The sequence below is a fragment of the Triturus cristatus genome, chromosome 7 (genome assembly GCF_964204655.1).
Source record: "Triturus cristatus chromosome 7, aTriCri1.1, whole genome shotgun sequence".
In the NCBI taxonomy this organism is placed as follows: domain Eukaryota; kingdom Metazoa; phylum Chordata; class Amphibia; order Caudata; family Salamandridae; genus Triturus; species Triturus cristatus.
Window position 1 is genome coordinate 541,914,255 of NC_140590.1, and position 24,495 is coordinate 541,938,749.

Genomic DNA, 24,495 nt, shown 5'->3' on the forward strand with positions numbered 1-24,495 from the left:
CAGTGTGCGCTATGCAAGTACTTTCGATCAAGCAGTAATTAATCTTCTATTTCCAGTTTCACATCCCAGGTATCATTTTTTTCTTCTATCTTCCTCTTTCCTAGGTATCTCTCCCTCACCTGCTTTTCAGTCTCTTCTCCCATCCCTACTTTCTCTTCTTCTGTCCCTTGTCTATTTTTCTTTTCCTGGTCTTTTGTCATCCTTTCTTTGTATTTATTTATTTTTCCCTTGTTTCTATTTCCCTTCTCCTGCTTCCAAGGTCTCTTATATCTTCCTTCCCTCTCTTGACCCATACCCAGTCTCTTTTATTCTCTTTTTCTGGTTCTCTTGTTTTCTTTTGCTCTTTCACTCCATTTCTGTTACTTTGGCTTTTCCTTGCTTTCAGTCTTTTTTTCCCCTAGTATACTCCTCCATCGTTGGTCTCTCTTCCCCTCCATATCTGGTATCTTGCTCTCTCTATTAACATTTTTGGTTTCTCCTTAACTAACTCTTTCTCCTTGACCTTTCAGAGTGCCCTGCTGGAGGAGCAGCAGTCGGTCATGCATAGGTGTGCAGAGGAACGCCGGAAGTTGGCTGCTGAGTGGTCCGATTTCCATACCCAGCAGAAACTCATCCAAGAGCGGGCAGAGCGGGATGTCAGTCGTGTTCTGCAGATTGACTCGCAGCGGGAAGGTGCCATCATGAGCTTCGCCAAGGTAAAGAAGGAAATGCTCCTTCTGATGTGCAGCAGCACCTTCGGCAGGTGCATGCACATAAATAGTTTGGCCGACAACATGGAGGTTCCTCCAAATGTCAGACTCAGACAAGTCTTAGGGAAGTCACTAGTCCATGCCATGCTAATTTTTTGCTTTTGCGCTTTTTAGGACACAGGGACGAGGTAAGCAATTGTTTCATGCTAGAAAAGTGCCTCTGAAACAGAATGGGTAGGGTGTGTCTCCAGCATTTGGATCTCATATAGATTCACATATATGAAATATTCCCCATTGGCGGGCTGGTAATCCTTGGTAGTCAGTGTATACATTTACACTCCATTAACATTGAAAACAAACATCTTGTACTTGTAGCCTCCAAAAATCATTGTTCAAACTCAGTTCAAGGAAGTGGAGAGACATCGAGATCAGTTTCCATTAGCGGATTCAACTGACATTTTTTCTATCCCACATCTTTTGAGAGGCAACCCTTCTGGAGCACCGCTCCTAAATTGTTCCATTTTGGCTTTTTTACTTCAGTCCTGCCTTTTTCTAGATTCACTTCACCTCATCTGCACTAAGGAAGAATGTGCATAGCATTTTTATTCATTTTGCTTGTGGATTTCTGATTCAGATAAACCTCTTCACTATGTTAGGGAAAGCCAGGAAAAAAATATGTAAAGGAATACTGTTCCTGTAGCAAAACGATTTATATAGATGTTTCACACACTAAGAGCATGCATTATCTTCACTCTTCACATGAATCCAGAAAAAAAGATATTGCCTCTGATTTTCAGCAAAGACACTGAACGACCAGGAGAAGGGTCCTGTCATGGCATTTTTAGAGTAAAAGTCTATTACTTCTGTTTTTCTGTCATGAAACAGAAATTGCATTTAGTGACTGCTAAAGAGAAGTTTTTCACTCAGACTTGCTATGTGGCCATTCAGCCCTGTGACCCTACCCCTAGGGTTCAAATAGCAGGCCTGCCAACTTCCTCTGTGTCTAAGGAGAAGCTTCATCCATGTAGCCTTTGTCTTTTTATGATGTTGTCAATCCTAAGAAACACCCAAATGACATGGAAAAGCTCAGTCTTACCTCATTATTTGTCGATTCCTGTTGGGCTTAAAATTATTCCATCAGATATCTGCTGCACAACCAGCTTCTATATTGCTCACTGTGCAACCATATTTTTGTAAACATATGTTATTGAGTTTTTGTGAGTGTTTACCGAGATTGTATACAGTCAGCAAGTAATTGTGACATAGTATCTTTCCAGAGCATGAGACATCCAGCAGATTGATAGAAAACGTAAGCTTCGGGCTATGGTCCCTGTGATTAGCAGCATTGGTTACTACAATTCAGCAGTGCATGTCAGTGGTCATTTATTAAACTCAAATTTTGTTAGCTTTGCACTATCCCATCCCACCATTGTAGAACTCCCAACTACCTCCCTTCCCTACCCCATGTGCCCATAGTGTCTTGTGTTTCTTGATAAGATGGAGAGAGAGAGAGATGCAGGTAGCCACAGTGCCAGAGGGGTCGGCCTTTTAGGGCTCATCCTTTGTCTTTCGGGGTCACCCAGTGTCTGGTGTCAGTCCAGGCTCACAACCATTGACCAGGTTAGAGGGGTGTGGTTCCAGATCCCATTATCTAGGGTCTCAGGCCTCGATGCAAGTGGGGGCCTCATGGGATGGGGTGTTACTCTTCTCTGTCATAGCCTCCCTTGTCCCATGTATCCAGTGTTTCCCTACCCCTCCTAGCTTCTCGGACGAGCACCCCCCTTCCCATTCTGCCCATCTAAAAAGGTCTGTCCTCTATCTGGCTATCTGTGAACCGGTGGGGTCCTTCCCCTTCATAGTTATACAACGCTTGGCTAGGACCAGGGCCAGGTCTATGAAACAGAATTTTTGTCAGGACGGGCTAGAGCCCCAGTATGTAAGTCAGAGGTGTCAAGTTGATATTTCGTTCTATGATATCTTTTAAAATGCAGAGTACTCCGACCAGTGTCCCATTAACAACGGTCATTACCGCTCTCCCGACTCCCGGTTGGCATCTAGGTTAAGTGTGTGCTGTGTTAGGGAAGTAGGCATTGAGTCTGCTGGGGGTGAGGTATGCTATTTAACTCACTGTGCAGCCACACAGTCTGTTCTCCAGTTATCATTTTTGTTGGGCATTGTCCAGAATTCCCTCATGGGCATGCCGTTAGACAGAACTCACATGTTTGAGGCCAAGGTGTACTCCTCTGTCAAGTGGTTCAAGGAGATTAGGGCCACAACACGTTCCCAGGGCTTGTCTGTCCCACCTCGCAAGCTGCATCAGACCTACCTCTCACTTTGTGGCTTTGGCAGAGGTGCCCCTGTTCAACCCCAACAAGGCAGTTGCACAGAGGCAGTAGTGCCCATCGCCCCAGCGGTCAAAGTCATCAGGCCATCCAGTCCACTAACCCCGATGCAGCCCCACCTGCCAAACCCTTTTAACCTTAGCGGGACACAGGCACTCGGTGGGAGTCAGGATCCGATGCTTCTTGCTGGGATGCCAGGTCATAACATCGCACAAGTGGGTCCTAGACATTGTTCAGTGGGGATATGCCATAGCATTCATTCTCTCGCCTCTGCCCCTTCCACCGTCCCCCCATCAACTGACAGATGGCGATCTCTCCATTTTGCAGCAGGAAGTGCAAGCCCTTTTGTCCGAAGGGTCAATCAAGAAGGTGCCCACACCAGAAGTAAGGCGTGGTGTTATTCCCGCTACTTTAAGATGCCCAAGAAGGACACAATCCTTCATCCAAATTTTAGACCTTGCCCTCTCAATGCCTTCCTTCGGAAGGAGAAATTCAAAATCCTCACACTTGCCCAGGTCTTTTCTGCCCTTGACCCTGAAGACTGGATGGTGGTGCTGGATCTTCAGGACACATATTTCCATATACCCATCCTGCAAAAACGTTGGCGCTATCTGCAGTTTGTGGTGGGACAGGAGCATTTTCAGTTTGCTGTGCTCCCCTTTGGTCTCAGCAGTTTCCCTTGGGTGTTCACGAAAGTGATGGTGGTGGTGGTGGTGGCAGTGCACCTTCAAAGATCAGGAGTGCCACTCGACGACTGACTTTTGACAGCGGTCTCATCACAGGCAGTTGTCATCCACCTCTGGACCAAGGCGAATCTCCTGTCATATTTGAGGTTGAATATCAACGTGCCGTAGTCACACCTTACGCCTTCTCAGGCAGTCCCTTTCATCTGGGCCATTCTGGACGTAGTTTGGTTTCGTGCCTTTCCTCCAGAAAGTGAGTCCAGGACATTCAGGCTCTGATCCCAGTCTTTCAGCTTCTGTCCTGGATTTCAGTGAGGTTGACTCTGAGGCTGCTGTTACTGATGATCTCCTTGATCCTGCTGGTGAGCCCGCCAGATTGCATATGCGGGCTCTGCTGTGGAATCTGAATTCTCAGTGGGCCCAACATCAAGGTGATCTCTCAGACAATGTTCAGATTTCAGAGAGGACTGCACAAGATCTGCAGTAGTGGTTACAGGACTGTGATTGAGTTGGCAGCTTCCCCTCACAGAGCTGACAGTGGTGACCAATTGCTTCTAGTTTGGGGTGACCATTTGGAAGAGGTGGAGATCAGAGGCTTCCGGCGGAGTCCCAACTCCAAATCAAACTTCTGGAGCTGATGACCAACCGCTTGGTGTTGAAAGCCTTCCCTCCATTTGTCAAGTGGAGGCTGGTACAGGTGTTCATGGACAACACCACTGCCATGTTCTACTGCAACATACAGGACAGGGTGGGCTCACAATCTCTTTGCTTAAAGGCCCTGCACCTTTTGGAAATGTCTGGACTGTAAAGGATTTTTTTCTGGTGGTGATTCACTTGGCAACATCATTGAATGCCAAGAAAGATGAGCTCAGCCATCTGCACCTAGCGAGCAAGGTCTCTTCTGCGAATGGGGAGAACCTTGGCTTGATCAGAGAACGCCCAATATCAGCACTTCTGCATGAGGCGTCTCTCACTCAGAGACAAGTTCTGCCTTGAGTAGAACTCAGAACTCCTGTCTGCCTTTCTGCTGATTCAACTCCTGCCCGAGTTTTTAAGAAAATTAGAACCAACCGGACCCAAGTCATCCTACTGGCCCTGGATTGGGCATGGAGAGTATGGCATCCAGATTTCTGGGCTTGAGCATCTGTCCTCTGATCAGGCTGCCTGTCCAGGACAATCGGCTTTCGCAGCAGCAGGGAAGGTATCTGCACCCAGGCCTTTGAAATCTCCACTTTCATGCTTGGAGTTTGAGCGGCAACAGCTGAACACCTTTAATCTTCCTCCAGAGGTGGTTGATTTGATCTTAGCAGCCAGGTGTCCCTTGATAAAAACGGTATTTGCCTGTCAGTGGGAAAAATGTGTTGCTTGGAGTTGTGCCTGGCAGATAGACTCCCTCCAGGCAAAGTTAACTGATGTTTTGTTGTTTGGTTTATCTTTAGCCCGGCAAGGCTTTCTTCTGGACACTAGAAAGGGTACCTTTTGGCTCCTTTGTTTTTTTTTTTTGCGGTTACTGGATCAGCCCTTTTTGTTTAAGTCTCCAGTTGTTATGGAAGTCTTGAAAGCTTTACTTCATTTGTTTCCACCCTATCCCTTTGTCATGCCACAGTTGATCCTCAATTTGGTCCTTGCATATCTGATGTGAGGCACTTCACAGCTGTTCCTCGTGCCTTCTCAAGACAGTGTTCCTCGTCGCCATAACATCGGCACTGTATGTGAGTTAGCTTCAAGCTCTCTCCCTCAATGCACCATATGCCACCTTCGCAGACAAGCTGGTTTTGGGATATGGACATCTTTCTTGTGCAAAGTTGTGACGCCATTCCGCTTCCGTGAAAGTAACACCTTGCCAGCGTTCTATGGTTCACCTCGCTCCTCTAATGAGAATAGACTCCACTATTTAGACTCCAAGAGAGCTCTAAGCTTTTATATTGATCACACAAAAGAACACAGTGTTTTTTTGGAACGAAAAAAGGCAAGGATGTTCAGAAGGGAACCATCTGTAGCATGATCGTGCTCTGCATTAAGATCTGCTACGCAGTGGCAAAGTAGCAGCCTCCAGAAAGACGGCATGCTCATTCTACCAGAGCGAAAGCTACTACCACTGTGGTGGCATGCGTAGTCCCTTTCCTGGCAGGCGGCTATGTGGGTGTCCCTCCATATATTCAGGAAGCACTATTTTCTGGGCAGCCAGGTTCATAGAGAGGGGCATTTCGCCCGCTCTGTACTGCAGGACTTTCTGGTTTTGGTTCATCCACAGACTAACCTACAAATTGATACTTCCTTGGCAACTATTCAAAAGGTGAGGAATCTGCTGCTAGAAGTCTCTATCAGAACAAGTTACTTACCTTTTGTAACTATCTTCCTGTTAGAGACTCTACCTAGCCTCAGATTCCTTACCAACCCTCCCATCCTTCCCGTTCTGTAAATGGACTCTAATAAGATCCCAAGTCTTGAAATCTGCAAAATGGTCACACTAATTTGGATTTTTGGCTTTGCGTCTGGGGGCACGGATAGTCTCAAAAAGCAACTGACAGCACACAGGTGTGGCACCTAAATAGGCTCTGCATGTCACTTACAGATTGGAACGGCAAGAGTGCTGAAATGTTTCCTGATCCAGTCTGATGCCTGGTGAAATATTCCATAGGTAAGGAGTCTGCAGCAAGTTAGTCTCTACCAGAAGGTGCGTTACTGAAGGTAAGAAACTTGTTAATTTGTGTGTTGTCTCCTGATTATCACTGTGCTGACTCATGCTTGATCTGAATACCCCATACATGCCGGTTTGGAATTTACACTATTCCCTCCTTTTCCATATTACACTTCCACACTCGAGCCAACGTATCTCTTCCCCCCACTTCTCACAACTCTTTTAGAATGCACATTACATAGGGATTGTCCTACATCAGCCTGGGCTGAGTCTTCATGCATTCCCCGATGTGAGATTTGGTATGCCACACTTACAATGTGGGTAAAATGTCCTAACCAAATGTATTTTAGCATGTATTTTGTGATGTTCTGCCTCATTGTCTATGGTCTGCACTCTACTTGTGGACATTACCAAACAGATCATTTGGTAACCCACAAACATACTGCCTGTCCTTATAACTGTTGCCTTTACAGTGAGGGTCCCTGGGGCGTGTGGTTCAGGGGCAATAGGTCTCAGCTCCTAGATTACAGTTTAGGCATTTTATCACTAGCCCTTTCCTCCCTCCATTATTTCACCCATTATATTTTTAATCCTTACCCTTTTTACCTGATATAACCTTTATTCCCCTTGCACCTCATACATCCATGGTTTATCCTCAACACATCCAGGAACATTTGAAAGTAACTCACACAAGCCTACTAAACGTATTAACTTTATTGGCATGCCTGTCAATGCATGCCTGTATTTATACTACAGGGGCTCTTACTGCTTTTCTTCCTTCTGCCTCAGATTAACTACTTAATTTACAACGCTTCGCTGTAGCTCAGGTCATGTGTCTCCACTGAATGGGATATGCCATTCCTCGATTCCCCAAAAACAAACCCTTAAGTTTGGCAACCTTCAATATAAATGGGCTATCCGATTATGTTAAGAAGAAAAAAGTCTTACAGATCCTTCTCCACTATACAAAAAACCGACTGTTCTACTCCAGAGAACATATCTATTCATACTTGAATCTGCCAAACTTAAGAGATTGGGTGGGTTTTGTCATTAGCAGCAGCTGTACAGCTCCAACAAGTGTGGAGTAGTTTCCTTATTCACCATTCTCTTCTATCGGATATTGAAAACTTGGACAGATGTCGCTACGGATGCGCAAAGCTACATATCATAGATACTATCAATCAGTTTTTATAGAGCGCAGCTAATCACCCCTAGGGGTGCCCAGGCACTTAGGTCTCGTAGGTCTCTAGTCAAAGAGCAGAGCCTTGAGTCCCTTCCTTAAGTCCGCCAGTGTTGGTGCTGTCGTGGAGATTGTTCCAGGACCTGGTGGCGAGGTACGAGAATGAATGACCTCCACTGTGGCTCCGGCGCAAAGCAGGGAACATGGGCGAGGGAAGTGAAGTGAAGTGCAGTTGCCTGGTGGGCTGGTAGAAGCTCAGGGGGTGGTTGATTTAGGCTGGACCCTGGTCATGGAGGGCTATGTAGGCGAGGGTCAACATCTTGAACTGGCATCCCTTCTGTATGGGGAGCAAGCGGAGGTTCTTGAGGTGGGGTGTGTTATGGGTCTGTTTGGGGAGATTAAGGAGGAGTTTGACGGCTGAGTTCTGTATGGTCTAGAGTCTCTTGAGGAGTTTGGTGGTGATCCCAGTGTAGAGTGCTTTTCCGTAGTCCAACTGGCTGGTGACAAGGGCTTAAGTGACTGTCTTCCTGGTGTTGATGGGGATCCATCTGAAGATCTTGTACAACTTGAAGAGGGTGTGGAAACCAGCGGAGGAATGAGTTTCCTGTCCAGGATGATACCGAGGTTGCGGACATGGTCTATGGGGGTGGGTGCGGGTCCGAGCTCCAAGCACCAGGTGTCGTCCCTGTCTTTTCTGTGTAGAGCTTCAGGTAGTAGGTCCTCATCCAGTTGACGACGTTCGTCATGACATTTCGGAAGTTTGTTCTGGACGTGGTGGGGTCTTTTGTCAGAGAGAGGACAAGTTGGGTGTTGTTTGCATAGGAGATGATGTTGAGTCCATGGGCGTGGACTATGTCATCCAGTGGATTCACGTAGGTATTGAACAGGGTGGGGTTGAGTGATGATCCTTGGGAGACACCGCAGAATCTTGGGATCACTACAATCATCCTGTGGACCATCTCTGCACCCAAATCTAACAAGAGCATTCCTTTCCTGTTTATCTACACTCATGCACAAATTCAGTAGAGTCTAGGTCATCCTGGGTGTGACTGGAATTTAATGCCTCATCCCTTACTAGTCAAACTGGGCCATTGGATAGCAGCAGTGGATCTTCTTTTGGATTTCCAACTGCCTCTCCCACCTCCTGAATTGTGTTGTATGAGGGCTAATGCATACAAAACCCTTGAAGTCAAGAAGGCTCTTGCCAATCATGTCCTTAGTTGCTTACTTAATACAATGGTGCAAAAAATCCTGAGTGACATATCTCCGGGGGGAGGAGGTGATCCTCTAGAATACTGTATATTGAGACTGAACCCTAGGTGTAAGAAGGGAGGACCACAGAATAGGTTCGCCAACCTGGCACTGATCCTGGCCAAACGCTCAGTCACAATGAGATGGAAGGCTGCAAAGGCACCATCAGTTCAGGACTGGTATAATGAAGTGGTTAGATGGGGCAGAGCTGAAAGCACGGAGATAAACCTGGAAGAAAATAGGGGACTGAGAAAGAAGCCTAGCTCACTGGAATGGAATGTGATGCTCAAGGAATTTATAGCTACGGACATACTGATACACTAGGCTAACGCACCTCACTAATTAACACATTTAGATACGCAGAGAGAAAGCGACCCGGGTGCTACACCGCGATATTATATTGGGAAAGTCTAATGACTTTGTTAAGGGTGTTAAAGCACTATCTAGAATACCTATGCTGACTAGAAATGCCATGCAAGGAGAAGAAATGAGTCTGTAAGCAGGGGGTAGGGGAATGGAACACTGTTGGTTGGTTATTAGTTGTGGGTGGGAGGGGGGTCGCCTTTTTATTATCGCACCTGTACCACATTGATTATGCAGACATACTCATTGCTACTGCTGCTATTGTAATGTAATGAATATATACATGCTATACTTGCTAGAATGTATCGACATTAGGAAACCTTCACATGTCTTCTGCATTTTTAAGATGTATACCATTGATAATGGCCTTTGTTGTACTAAGACAATCAATGAAATATGTTTAAAAAAATAGTTGCTTACTCAATTTAGATTATTTCTCGTCAGCACAGATTCTGTGGGCTATAGTGAAGGTCACTTTGAGGAGGGACCTTGTTAGAGATTCTGCTCTTGCTAAGAGGGCCAGGTGCATGCTTGCGTTTAGGCTGAACAAGAAGAGAGAGACCTAACTTTTGCAATATAGCTCAACACCACTACCTGAACTTAGATGACGACTTAAATACATCGTACCCACAAGCAGCAGAATGTGGTATGGCAAAACTGAAGCTAAGCCACTATGAAAGAGGGGAGAAGGCTGGACGTCTACTTGCAGCACAATTAAAGCACAGGAAATCCCAATTAAATATATTGTCCATCCAGTTGTCCTAGAGTACCATATTGACACACCCGATATAGTAAACAGGTTTACTTCTTACTATAACTCTTTAAATGATTCCCCACAAGCGTATACATTGGCTATATATTGGAAGAATTCCTGCAGCCTTCCAAATGTCTATCTGTGACTGCAGAAAGCAAGGCTCTGCTTGAAAGCGAAATATCCGTAAAGGAAATTTCAGCTGCTATATCCGACCTTCGCACTTGCTGCTCACTTGGAGAAGATAGTTATCCAGGACGACTTAAACAAGAATGCTAAGCCTCTGCTAGTGCCACTGCTCTACAAAGTTTTTAAGTAGTCAAAACCTCTGGCTCCTTGAGTGGCCCTGTCTAATAGAGAGATCGTATCACTACTACCTAAAGCTGGTAAAGATCCTCTTGAATGCCCTGGCTATAGACCAATATCCCTCATTAAAATGTATCTTAAAATTCTTGAAGATTTTAGCTACTAGTATAGGTATGGTGCTACCATTGCTAGCCCATGAATAGCAAATTGGCTTCATATCTGTTAGATCTTCCATGAAGCACATGCACCCGCTATCACATCTTTGGGTCATAAAGGACCTCCAGGCAGAGGGTCGGACCCTCCTGCTGGATGCAGAAAAGGCTTTTGACAGAGTCAAGATAACATTTTCGGCATCCTTGAGAGGTCTGGTTTCTGCTGGGATTTTATCTGTAAAGTGTGCTGGCTTTATGATGCACCAATACCAGCTATAAGCTGCGGGGGTAGCAGTTATCTGAACCCATCACTATCCAACTGGCCATTGGGCTGGGCAGCCCATTGTCCCCTGTCCTCCTTGTCTTAGTCCTTGAGCCACTGTCTGCAGCCATTCCCTCATTAATGATCAGGTCTACTCTCATTCATTGCCCCTATCAAATTATTTCTGTATGCAGACAACATTCTCTTAACCATTAAGAAGCTTTCGGTCTCGATTCTCACAGTTATGTCTCTTATTGAGTAATTTTCCCAGTACTCTGGATACAAAATTAATTGGACAAAACAAGAAGCTCTCCCCCTAACAAAGATCACAACTAAGGTAAGTCTCCATTCTTCTAAGGACTGATCCACTCGTACCTTTGTCGGACTAGGCAAGCTTATCAGAAGGACCTGGAGGCGTGGAAATGGGAGGCTCTGGGAATCACAAAATTAGATCACTTACTGACCAATGGAGAGTATAAATATTTTTGAGGTCTTCAAAGTGAATTTACCCTATTCAACCGGCATTACATTCAGTACAGACAAATACATACCACACTGTAACCCTAATCACATCTAATGGCACTGCTTTGACCTAAAACCCTACTGCCAGAGTGTGTGGCGAGAGCTGATTAAGTCCTTCTCCCTGATTATCCTAGCCATGCTTCTACCTGTGCTACATGATACTTCTGACATAAAGAGGCAGAATACATGGTTAGCCATCTCCCTGGCAGTAGCTAAAAATGCATTCTTCATGAATGGCATATCAGACACTTCCTGCTATAGCAGAATGGCTCATTGAGTTCACAAAAATTGCATACGGTAAACAAGTTATCTACAGAATTGCGATAAACGTTTTAATTTTGAAGGCATATGGGGTTCCTTCCTCCCAGAGTTAAACCCCCGTTGACTATGTTCTACATAGGTATGTATCTCATTGTCATCTCCACAACTGTAAAATCATTTTGTTCCATTGTATCCCAGAGCATGTAGATTTTACTATTGTTATACTCATGGTTGAATGTGCAATGTTGAGTCATATTGTTTGTGATTCTCATTGAAACAAAGCATAGTCAGACATTGTGATAGTCGTAAGAACTTGCCATGGACCTTTGTATTAGTCATGATCTGTGCTGATGGAGCCAGTTTCTATGCTGCCTCAGCATAAAACTACTGAGGCTTTTTTTCTTGGTGCTATATTTGCTATAGTTAGATTTTTGGCAATATTTAAGTGATTATCTCTTCTAAGCATGTAGCGTTTAATTTTTTGCTACAGCAGTGCTTATATAGGTGACGCTTACCACCTGTTATTCTTTGGCCACATTGATTTATCACTCAATAAATGGGATTGCCAATACACTATTCTTACCTTCTTCCACAGCCCTCTCTTACCGCGGGGTGGTAGTGGCACTGTAGAGCTAGCTGGTCTAATGGTTGACATATCCTGTGGGGGTGTCCGGAAGCAGTTGGGACACCAAGGCCTCAGTTTTTACTTCATCCAAAATGCTCAGGTCCTGGGGGACCTCCTAGGAACTACACAACACTTGTTTTCGGTATAGAATTACTGCAAAAAAAGAACACATGAGCATGACTTTGTAGTGCTTTTCACCTCCTACTTGACTCTGACAGTGGGTCGGCAGAATGACGGACACCGTGTTAGTCATAAAGTAACCTCCTAAGCTTCCACTCAAGAAGGTAGTCCACAAGCACATGGGAAGTTAAAAGATGACATTTTCAAATTACTTCATAAGAGTAATCTGGACACTTAGTCCAAGGCTTTGAGGGGCAACCAATTTTATTCCAGTATGGAGAATGGTATCCCAGCAGCTTGAACAACTATTTCAAGAAGCAGTGTTTCTGTATCGCCATGCTTCAGGAAAGCCTTTCATTGATCAACCTTCATGGTTCAAACTCTAGATCTGGTTCTCAAACATCCTTCCCCTGCTTCAGGTCATATGGTTTCCATCATGCCAGGCATTCTAGCCATGGATGAGGAGAGGATCCTTCTACACTCTGTGCAGTCACTCAGCCGAGCACCCGTTCCCGCGTGAGACAAACTTTGTCTAATAAGGCCTTTCCTAAGATAACCTGGTTCATTTGATGACTCCGGGGAAATCTACCTCGTGTCAGTAGAAAAGCATGGGACTAAGGTTTTGCCACTTGCATTTGTCTTCGAGCCTCAGTCTCGCTCATATCAATTAATCTGTTGGGGGTCATGTCTTGTTCAGGAAACTACTAAAGTCAGTTATAGGTGGATACTTGCTTAGTGGCAGTCAGAGCCTACAGAAGTCGGAAAGGAAAATCGTTTTCCACTGACGACAATGTTATCAAGCATCATCAGAATGTCCTGTTGAATTTTTCCCCTCTATGGACAAGATGTAGTACCAGTTTGGACCTCAAAATTGTCCTGTCGCACATAATGCACAAGCCTTTCAAACTTTGATGCAGCTTTCATTAGAAATTGTGTTCTTGATAGCCATAACAACTGACACAGCACATTCCTTAGCTGTACAAAACCTAATCATGCACCATTATCTTTCAGCACAAGGTGTTATTCTGGGATCACCCTTCTTTTGTCTTAAAGGCATTGATTGAATTATACTTTAATGGGAAGGTTTAGCTGCAAGTTTACTGTTTACAGCCTCACACTTTGTTGATTGAGGAGATGTTTAATATCAGTGTAAGATATACTCTGTATTACTTACTGAATAGAACTAGCTTTTCATTAAAATAGATGAGTTAGATGTGTATAAAGTTTCTTCCAATAGCAGTGTCCCCTTATAAATTACTTCCTATATCTCCTTTTACTGTTGCTTATAGGTGATTTCCCTTACATCGCTTGCCTGTATTGTGCATTCCATTAGAACTGTAATGGCATTGGAGTCATTCTCCTGATATGTTTGTCAGAGAGGATATACAGGGGGACGCCACACATGCATTCTGCAAGCCAACAATTGTACACTTTGGATACAATGTACAGTTTTAGCAAAAGGTCTTAAAGGGGTTTGCTTCATTAATTGTTTATGGAATCTAACCATAAATTGGAAATTAGAGATAGCCAGTATGTAGGAAAAGGATAAAGTTACCTTCATGGTGAGCCTGTTATTCCTAGTAGGCTGTCTCCCTCACCCAAAACCTTCCCCACCCTCTTGGCCATCTTTCATATATGGCACACCAATGGGTTCTTTTTTTTTATTGGGAACTGCTCATGCAAAGCATGACGTGATGAAGGTAATTGCGCTCTATGTACATAAACAGGTATGCTACTCATTGATAAAGTTCTGCATTAACTACTCGGAAAAGCAGTCTCCAGTCCAGTCCCTATGTGATAGGATACCCATAGGTTGGAATTAAGAGCTGTGAATTAAGAGCTGTGCACTATGTCTAAAGGTGGATGAAAAGTCAGAAGGACTGAAATCTGCTTTTTTAGTTTGTAGCTAAGCAGATTTTAATTATGCATAACAATCATCTCTGCTGCTAGCTAAGATAAAAGGGCGGATTACGTGCCTAACTTGCCAAAACCTCTTGCGTTCAAGCTGCTTGTACTATCCATAGACCACAAAACCGTCCAAAAAAGTGCAGGCTTCCCCAGCTATTCTAATTATTTTCTGCAAGCCGTCTGCATCCGTTTAAAAAAAGAGGGCAGTTCTTGTTGGTTGAAGGGCAACCAGTCAGATTGACTGAAACTGCAAGTTGGTTGAGAAGTTTAGATTTGCAATCCTAAAACCATTCAGAACTGTCTTTGTTTAGACCATTCAAAATAGGTGTAGCAGGTCACACCTTCAGGGTGTGGGTTATATCACTTGGGATGGAAGGGGCAGGTCACCTGGAATATTGAAGCTGTCTGCAGCCTGCTGCAGGACTCTCATTGCTGCCTGTCTACAAGAAAATATTTTCACACAATAATGTGCTTCCCTAATTTGTAGACAGAATTATAATTGATCTACCTTTGCTAAGAGTAACATAGTAATCATTAAGATTACTTTAGCACATTTAACACTAATGTTTTTCTTTTCTGTCTTCAGGAGCAAGCTCAGCTGAAGATTCAGGCCAGTGAACTACGTCTCAGGGAGGAGCAGTTGTCTGCAGCAAAGGAGGCTCAGGAGCAGGAACGCCAGGAGCTAAAACTGGAGAAGGAGCGGGTGAATGCAATGGCACAGCGCATTAAACAACGGGCTGAGGATATCGAGAGCATGAGTAAGGTGAGAGTTTCACTTGTTCTTCACGAGTAGAGCGTGAGCAAGATGAGGAGCTAATTTCCCTCTCACCAGTGGGCTATTTTCTTTAGCACATGAGCTTGATGAGCAGCCATTCTCATGCTAGCGCCTGGATACCATCTTTTTTGGATCATTCTGTTTTATTAATAATGTTGAATACACGTAAACTTGCTTACATCCTCTGGCCACCAGGGCCATATCGAAATAAAAAATGTAACTTAAATCGTTAACTTTATAACTTAAATCTCCCTGCAACGCGCCCTGTGTATTAAAATACACCATGAATATATGATTAATGTACAGTCACAGATACCTATTTATTCTACCACATTGTAGGTCCATAATTCCATTTGCCCACTATGTGTTACTTCCCCACACGGTTCTTCATTTATCGAAGCACCAGTGCCATCACATCAACTTTCTCAAACTCTTGGCAAACCATCAAGCACTGAAAGATTTCCTCAAGCTTGTCTGTGGGAAAACATAAAGACCAACAACATGACCACCATGTACTATATTCAGAAGCAGGGTGGACTCACTTCCCACAGTTGTCCTCACTGGCTGAGTAGATCTAGCCTTGAACAATCCTCAGCAAGAGCCGCCTGTTAGCTGAGCATTTGGTGGGGGTAAACAACGACTTTGCAGATCTGCTTAGCAGGACGCATCGACAAGTCCACAATTGGTTACGCCACCTACAAGTCCTACAAAGGTTCGTTCATCAGTGGGGCGCCCCAACCATTGGTCTCTTTGCCCCTCTTCAAATGTAAATGTCAAAACATCACCTAAAGGTATCCACACCTATAGTGCATGGGCAATGCATAATGGATAAATTGGTCTGGGATATTTGCCTATGCTTTTCCTTCTCCCACTCTCATTCCATACATGTGATGCAGGTGTCCATAACACACATCCTAATGGTCCCAGCCTGGGTGTTGGGCTACCCTAGTTCTCCATGCTTCTGGAGATGTTCATCAGCCCTCCTAAGTAGCTGCCCCTGATGCATGACCTTCTCATTTAACAACAGTGTCAACTCAAACACCCAGACCCCAAACAGCTAACCTAAAGATCGTGTAACTGAGGTCCTAGAACTGCGTTATCTCAGCCTCACAGAGGAGTGTATGCTTCTACTGCGTGAGGTGTTTAAACCCACCACATGTGCATGCTATGCGGCCACATGGAAAAGATTTGTCTACTTCTGCATCTCAAAACAACAGACCACTTAAATTCTCTGTACAAGATTTTATTTCCCACCTTCTAAACTTACAAAAGGCAGGCCATACCTACACATCCATACGCTTACACTTAGCCACAGTTATTGCCTGTATACAAAATAAGGAACATTCATCCCTCTTCAAAATCCCCGGGTGAAGGCCTTCATTGAGGACCTTAAGAGAGTGATTCCTCCCACATTGCCTCTACCCTCCCCAATCCCACCCCTCGGGTGGAATCCCAGCATAGTCCTCATATGGTTCATGTATTCACCCTTTCACCTCCACTTCTGTAACTTGCAACCTCTGTCATTGAAGGTAGTTTTCCTTATTACAATAACCTCACTCAGGCATATTAACGAGATAAAAACCCTAGCAATCCTTGTACCTTTCATCGAGGTCCACAAGGACAATGTGGTCAGCAGGACCAACCCCAATTTGTGCTACAGAGTCTGGTTATGAAAAGAAGAGAGATCAATGGTCTGACTGATGTGGAAAGGTGAGAAATGTACAGAGTTGTAAAAACTTTCAAATCAAGTACAGAAGAATGACAAAGACACAGTTCAAATGTACGCATGTCTTCGGGGCATGTTAGTCTCGGGCATTCCACGGATTCCCTTTTGCTGTTTACACATGTGTCCTCTACAAGAGGCATTGGATGCAGAATGGTGACCAGATTATTCGACGACTGGAAACAAGTCACACTAGTAAAGATTAATGTGTTAATATGGTGGCTTTAAGAGTCCAACCTAACATTAGGTCATTCTTTCCATCAAGAGGCTAGACAGTTTGTTATGGTCACAGACACTTCATCAAAGAGCTGGGGTGCCCATCCTCATGAACTAGTCCTGAGAATAGAGTTGCATATGTATATGTTGGAACTCAAAATGGTCACAAGGAGTGTTTAATTCTTTCGTCCTCCCAAAAACAGCAACTGCACCAGTGTTGGTAGGAACAGATAGCACAACCACAATGTTTTACATAAACAAGGTGGTGTATTCAAATTCTTATTCGAAGAAGATTAAGACCTGTGGAACTGGCCATCTGGTCATGATTTGCAGACCAATTAAGGACCCAGCTGGTCTCCCTAGTCTGACGAATAGGGGCGGGGGAGTTATTGTTGTGAGTCAGCATCCCCTATGATGTCCAGTTGTACAACAAATGAAGGTTCAGTTTCTCTGTGATGGTGTAGACTCACAGACTAGGTGTAGGAAAACTTCTCTGCAGCCCGAGCCCCTGGTGATGTTTAGTCTCATCTACAAGCTAGTTGGGCTGCTGGGTTCTCAAGGCTAATATGTGATTTGGCATCTTCCAAGCAGATCATCAGTCAGATGAGCTTTATGTAGAATCTCTAGTGGTTAGAGATAGCTCCTGTCCTTGCAGGGCCATCAGTCTTCCTGTCTGCCACAAGTCTGAGCATCAAAATGTTCCAGAAATCTAGGCTTGGCCCCAGCCTGAGGGAAAACTGCTTTCAGCAAAGGTTCCTGCACTGGCATTGGTTCTACTCAGCGCTGATGTGTAGGTTCTCTTAACTATTAGATACGATTTATAGAAAACTAGCTTATCAGTATTTTTCCTTCTTGGATGGGGCAGGAGGGAAAATCCCTCTTTAAATTTCTATCCAAAAAACTAATAAACTAATCGGCTCTACAGTCTGCATAAGAATATTAACACTCTCCCTTTTAGGAATGTAGAAGCTCTGTAGCATTGTCAGATTGATCATTCTTCCCCTGTTAATGGGAAAACAATATCGGTCACTCTGTCTGAAGCGACCAGCACCCCGGTCAGAGGAAACTTGTAGACCATTTTCCAATGTGGCTAAGCATAACAATAGACATATTGGTGTTAGACCTTGTACAGAATAGAGACAAGCTCCAAATTCAGAGTTCCTTGTCCAACATTCCACTCAGGGTATCGAAGCCTTTTCTTCTGTGCCACTGTAAAAGGTGACACGTTTTGATCAAGTAAGAAACCCACCAAAGTACTACACCACTAGTTAGGGGTAAAAAAAGAAAGGGCCAAAGGAGGATCCAATTTTTATTGGATCCTTATTCTTATGTCAAAATGGCAAAGACGGGGTTTAGAAAAGAGAAAATGAACATGCTAGCAGTATACCAAATCATGACCCCAATTACAACATGAGTATTGAAGTGGACAGTGCTTAATTTGTTAAAGAATGAGCGCCGGTGCCCGACACTCTACTCAGAAGCCGCCGACCTGTACTATTAAACGTTGGCGCGCCTAATACCAAGGCCGATAGTCACTAATCAACTACCAAACATTCCCTACCTCTTTTTTCTTGCTCTTGCAGGCTCCTGCTTTCTCCCTTTTAGACAATTTTACAGTCTTTCTCTTCAGTCATCTTTCCGATGTGTGATTTCCCTCTTTCCACTCAGTAAATATCTGATACTAAAATATAAGTACCAGTTCCCAAAAATAAATGGCAGTTGCCACCTCCAGCAACCACCAGTTCACATTAAGCTCTGGTTGTGGGCATATATTTTCCATACATACATTTCATTTGCAAATTATAAATAACAAGAGAAATAGATTTGCTTAAAAATTTACAGCACATGCACATTTTCAAAGTGCATGGCGATTTTGGTAGCCTTGCATAGGCAATCACACAGTGAGAGATAGAGGATGAAAACCACCACAGCAGTTGGACCCCTGCAGTTGGCCAGAAATAAAGAATATCTGAAAACTCCCACTTTTGGTTGAGCCCGCTAGAATGGTATTTTCTTACTCTGGTGTGGTGGGTGTTTGCAAGGATGAAGCATGCCACGATAAGTTGTGAAAATGAGGCCAATTTCTGTTGTGCTGTCTTCTGGCTGCCTCTGTGACTCTGTCCCAGGTGGCTGCAGGAGAAGCGGGTTCTGCTATCTAACCTTTCCGTAGTATCTGGAATTGGAAACAGCAGCACTCACATGGGGTGTGAGAGCATCATAATATTGACCCAGTTGAGAAGCATATGACTGGTTTTTTTCTTAAAATGATAGTGGCAACAAATAATCCCCAGTCTCTTTCTCCCCTACATTTCTTTCACCAGGGTGGCGAGGCCTCTTAACTTTATTGACCCCCTAGACCATTGTAAACAGTCATGTGATGCAGAGGCTTTGTGGGTACGAAAATACCACCCGAGTGGAATTCGCCGGATTAAATTGCCTGGCACTGATATTTCTCTGGGAGCTCACACAGCTGAGATTCACGTTGCTGCTGCCTGAGGCAGTCGGCACGCACACCTTTTATATGTATATAAACTAATACGAATGTTGGCAGCATGAATTTCTACTGCTCTGGTGAAGAGTGTTATGTCTCTTATCAGTGATCAGTGCTCTGCTGGCAGAGTGGAAAACAAAATACTATTAAAATAGGGAAAAAAATTGCAGGTTAGGAAATGCAAAACAGAGTTCGGTTTACCTTATTCCTCACACTCTTATCTTAAACTTTCCCTTGCAGTTAATATGGGAGAGAAAATCTGCTGCCTTTGTTATTCTGTATCTGACCCCACTGGTTAATGTTTAGTGATAGTCTCCACACTAGCTTTACTTTTGACCTAACTTTATCTGTAGAAAGCAGTTTTTTTCAATCCATGACACCAGTGCAGCATTAAAAGTTACAAGTTAGACCTTTCGAAGTATTGTTCGAGGTTTGTATTTCTTCCTGTAATCATGGTTCCAATGATTAATTCTGTTATCCTGTTCACAGTTGGCCTCGCAGAAGTATGAGGAAGGTGAGAAGGCACTGCTGGATGCTCAGCGGGTGGAGTCGGATCACCAAGGTCGTCTACGGACCGTCCACCAGCAGATGGAGCGACTGAGGGTTCAGGAGCAGCACTTACATGAGGTGTGCACTTAGAGCAGCTATGAATCTCATCAGAAATTCTTGTGTGAGATTTGTTTGAGATGTGATCCCTTCTTTCTGCTATATTACAGGAACGGATAAACATGGCTCAGCAGAGACGGCAGTTGGAACAGCTTCGACGAGGGCTTCCAGCTGACACAGCTCCAGTGCTCTTGATGGGAACCGAGAAAAGCCTCCCCAGAGTACACAGTATGACTAATGTGTTTATTTTATTAATTTATTTATAAACTGTGCACAAAGCTAACGCAAAGCTAACCTGATTGTCTCAACATTCCAAAGAGAATCAAAATGTGAGCTGGGACTAGCCAAACCACCAGAAGAACATTTAAGAACTACTAGGCTCATACTGTAAATCTCGATTATATCCCTCACCTTTGAATTTCTATTTTTCCACTATACTTGGCAGTGACAAGTGCAAGATTTACGGGAGGGGTAGGGAACTGACTCAAATAGGTACTATGGACTTGATTTATTTGTGGGCAGACAGCCCGCCGTGTTGCCATGGGGAAAGAGTAACTTACTCCATCCACATGGTGAAGAGGCTGCCCATCCAATTTATAAATGACCACCAAGCAAGCGGTCATTTATAAAAACAACAGTGGTTCCTGGCAATGCATATTACTCTGTGCTACGGGGCTGCATCAACAGGGTGCAGCCCTGTAGCGCACAGCAAATGGAGGAGCAGGAGACCCTACGCAATCCACCTCACTTAGTCACCCACCAACCCCCACTGCCCCCAGCTGGATTCTAACATAGGTTTTAAAGGGATTCCATAGATTCTTGAATTGATACGCCTTAACTGCTATGATTTGTTTTGTTTGATCTGTTTATTAAATTTTAACATGAGGTAATACAATTGAAAGCATATCTATTACCACATAGAACCAGTAGGTAGTTCGCAAGATGGAGAGCCCAGCATAACATTACAAGGACATGATGACCCGGATTACATGAATTCAAATTCAACAACAGAATACCATACCCCAGGTCACATATACAATGGAAAAGCAAAACAAAACAAAAGAAACAAGCATTTACAATGCAATGGTCTCGGCAATATTATAGGTAGAGCTATTGGTATTGCTCATTATATTTTTTTCATTTTTGTATCCCTAAATAAATGGCATTGCCATTTCTATTGGGGGCACCTCTGCCAATACCACAATCAAAGCTCCCTTATTCCCCAATGTCAAGTCAATGTCAAGTAAAATGTGAACTCGTGGGATTTTTTATTACATAGTTATAATTCCTCTGGCGCTGTTTTGCAGCACAGTCATGACCCAGGTGGACAATATACATAAAGACCACTGTGACAAACACCCTTTAATATACCCACTGTGGCAAATCTACAGACCCTGTGGAAGCTAGCTGAATTAGGAAAGAGTTTTAATGTATAACTCCTGTCCCCCAGTGTAGCACCTGTCCCCACAAGACGCAGGCCTGGTTTGCAAGTCTGCAGCTGTAAAATTAAAATGTCTGTTTTCTTGAAGAGAGCAAAACATATGGACACAGCCCGAGACAAGACACTGCTATTCATCAGCAATTTGTCGCAAACGGTTTACATCACTGCAGCAAGTTGTGAGAGAGCTCAGGTATTTGGCATTTGTGTGTTGGTCATTCACGGTCACCGTGGAGTGATGAAATCGGAAATTAAATTTCGGAAGACAAAAATATTGCGGGAAACATCGAAATAGATGAATGAACAATACAAAAACACATCAGAATAGGAATAGGGAAGTAATAGCGGTTAAGTGAGGGTTTAAGGTAATAATGGAAAAAAAAGTCATGCAGGAGGTGAACATTTTAAGAAAGGCACAGCTCAGAAATGTTAGTTATTTAGGGGCCACTGTGGCTGAACTGGTGGCTGAAGTAATGTAGAGGCTTAACTTTCTTTGATGGTGTCCAGATGTTGGGGGTAGATTACTCATATTTTCTATCCACTCTGCTGAAGTCAAGGTGTCCGTTCTTACAGAAAACGAAATGGCAAAAGACAGCGCAATTTCCTGGTCGAATCCTTCACGTTCAAATACGCAGTTGCTTGTGATGTCTTAAGTGTGCATAGCCGGGGAGTGGCTTGTGATGTCTTAAGTGTGCATAGACGGGCAGTTGCTTGTGATGTCCTAAGTGTGCATAGAGAGGCACTGTGCTCTTCTGCCTGGGATAGCATAGCATGCGCCGGAACTGCGGAACCAGAGGCGCTGTACAGGACGGGTCAAAAAGCAGTCATGTGCACTATCGCAAAAAATGCCATTGTGAACAGAACACGGCATACCTCTGTCTTTGAAGGCACAGGCAACTAACGTTTTCATTATGTTTTCTGCATCAATTGTAATATAAAAATTTGAAATATCGGAAATTGAGGCAAGCGCCGCAGAATCCCGGTGCATGATGTACAGAAGACGAGGTGAATGTTGTTGATCGTATAACAAAGGCAAGACTTGCACACCACGTACACAAGGTGCGGCGACAACACAACCCCACTAGTTACCTTTCCACGAGACCAAAACACAACAGAGCCATGCCACCTCTTTTTATCATGCGACTGGATCAGGTTCCCAGCACCATAAGCTTATTATGAAGAAAGAGAAAACAATGTCCCCGGATTTCAAGACAAGGGGTGCAGAAAGAGAAAAAACACCCAATGTCTTTCATAGTTTTAGTTATTTTACCTCTTATTATTTTCCACCACGACAAGTACAGACAGTGCATTCAGGACGACGGAACAACAGCCAGCCAAGTAATTCACCACACGGGAGCCGAGAGCAGGGGGAGAGGACGCCATTAAAACCACTGCCTTTCTCCGAGGCAAAGCAGAAATGCCTCGGAGAAACGCAGTGGCGTTTTCGGATTTGGGGCGTGTTTCTTTTTCTCTCCTCTTGCCATTGGCTGGAGGAGAGAAAAATAAAAACACGCCCCCGAATCCAAAAAGAACGGATGGAAGCTCCAAAACTTTTTCGGCTTCGAGGGCGTGTTCCTGCTGTTCTAAAAGGACGTGGCTAAAAAGTGGAAAGAACAGCAAGGAACACGCCCCCGAATCTGGAAAAGACGGAGCCTATTTGGAGGGACGGCTCTCTCCTCCAATGGCTGGCCTCCGTTTAGGAAGCCAGCCAATGGAGGAGAAGCAAAAAGAGAGGCGGGCTAAATAGCCACTCTAGGAAACATTAAATCTCCGACTTCCGGTTCTGCCTTCGGCAGACCGGTAGTCCTCGACCTAAAAAGGGAGAGCCCCATATACGCATTCAATTGTCCAGGTTGTTTTGCAATAAGAGCATATTATACATGCATGGTTGTATATACACATTTGTTTTTTAGGTCTCGCCTGAGACAGCGCTTTAGCGCTGCTCTGGCGAGACTTATAGTAAGCGAGTTTTGGAAGTGCAAACAGTGGCTTTTCAGGCCTCCAAATACAGTGCATGTGCGCCGTCCGGGCGCGCGCACCATTTGGAGGCCTGAAAGCACTCGTTTGCTTTCACTTTCGCGGGCCACACGGCCGCTTTGAAGTGTGATAGCGATCGCGATCACTTACATTTCGCGGGCGCTTTGAATACATTTGAATACAGGGCCGCTTTGATGTTTGATCGCGATCGCGATCACTTTCACTTTCGCGGCCGCACGGCCGCTTGTTGTTTTAGTTGACTTGTCCCTTCTTTCTTCATGCATGTGCTGTGATCAGACCCTCACCAGGGTTTATGGTTGGCTGACCCCACTCTGAGGAGGCTACATTTGTCCATGGTGCATTGACCTGGAGGTGACACTTCACCACGCTCCGGGAGATGCCGCAGGGTTAGATGGTCCCATGTTTAGACCATAGCAAGCACTCCATTGCAGGAGCGTGTTTTCATTGACATCGCTGGAAAACACGGGCTCCACTGCGTGTTTGAGATTAAATAGCTCTGGCTTCTGCCAAGCGAGCGCGGCGCCTAATTGCAGCCCCTCACTCACTGTCTGACCAAGGGGAACCGTTCTTGGTTGTTCCCCAAGCACCGATTATGCTAACGCTCCACTTTTTCTGCGTGCTCACATGAGAGAGCTGACCCCGTGCCCCACCCCTCAGAGTCCTAGAGGGGCAGCGACGTCGCAATCCTCAAGGTACCGGGAGCGGTGTGAGCCCAAAGCTCCTGACAGCTAAAGTGCTTCGTTTACTGACATCCGACCCGAGTGGCCTCGGAGGAAGACCCAAGCTGTCTTTGCGTTAATGTGAAGCCGATTGCACGTCCTCACTTGGATTGGACCTGAGCGGTCCCAGGACCTCTTTAATGTCAGTTGTCTGCCTGTTTCCTTCGTATATGCCACTGACAGCCGTGCTTCTAAAGCAAGGAATAGTTTGCAAAAGCGCACACGCATTGTTCTTCATGAGTACAGTACACTCAGTTGTAGAAGTGGAGCGGCAGCCTTTGCAATATAGAATTTAAGCTTGCGATTCACCTATGTTGAGCCTTCGCTGAAATATTCTCAAAATTCCATCTTCATGTTCAGTGTTTTTCACGTCTTTTCTGATGCCGGGTCAGAACCGTGAGGTCTTCTTTCCTTCGTTCTGCAGGCCGATCGCCTTCCTCATCTGCTGTAAGGTTCGTTCTTTATATCTTTGT

General features: G+C 44.5%; 1 protein-coding gene across 4 annotated transcripts in view; it reads left to right on the plus strand.

The window, feature by feature from the left end:
• The window catches only part of FBF1 (Fas binding factor 1), a 612,463-nt gene that overhangs the window by 506,643 nt on the left and 81,325 nt on the right, over positions 1–24,495 (plus strand). For all 4 annotated transcript variants that reach the window (XM_085616959.1, XM_085616957.1, XM_085616961.1 and 1 more), the window contains 4 exons: positions 510–695; positions 14,643–14,819; positions 19,751–19,888; positions 19,978–20,095. In XM_085616959.1, coding sequence (XP_085473085.1) covers positions 510–695; positions 14,643–14,819; positions 19,751–19,888; positions 19,978–20,095 — 619 coding nt within the window. The remainder of the gene's footprint in view (positions 1–509; positions 696–14,642; positions 14,820–19,750; positions 19,889–19,977; positions 20,096–24,495) is intronic.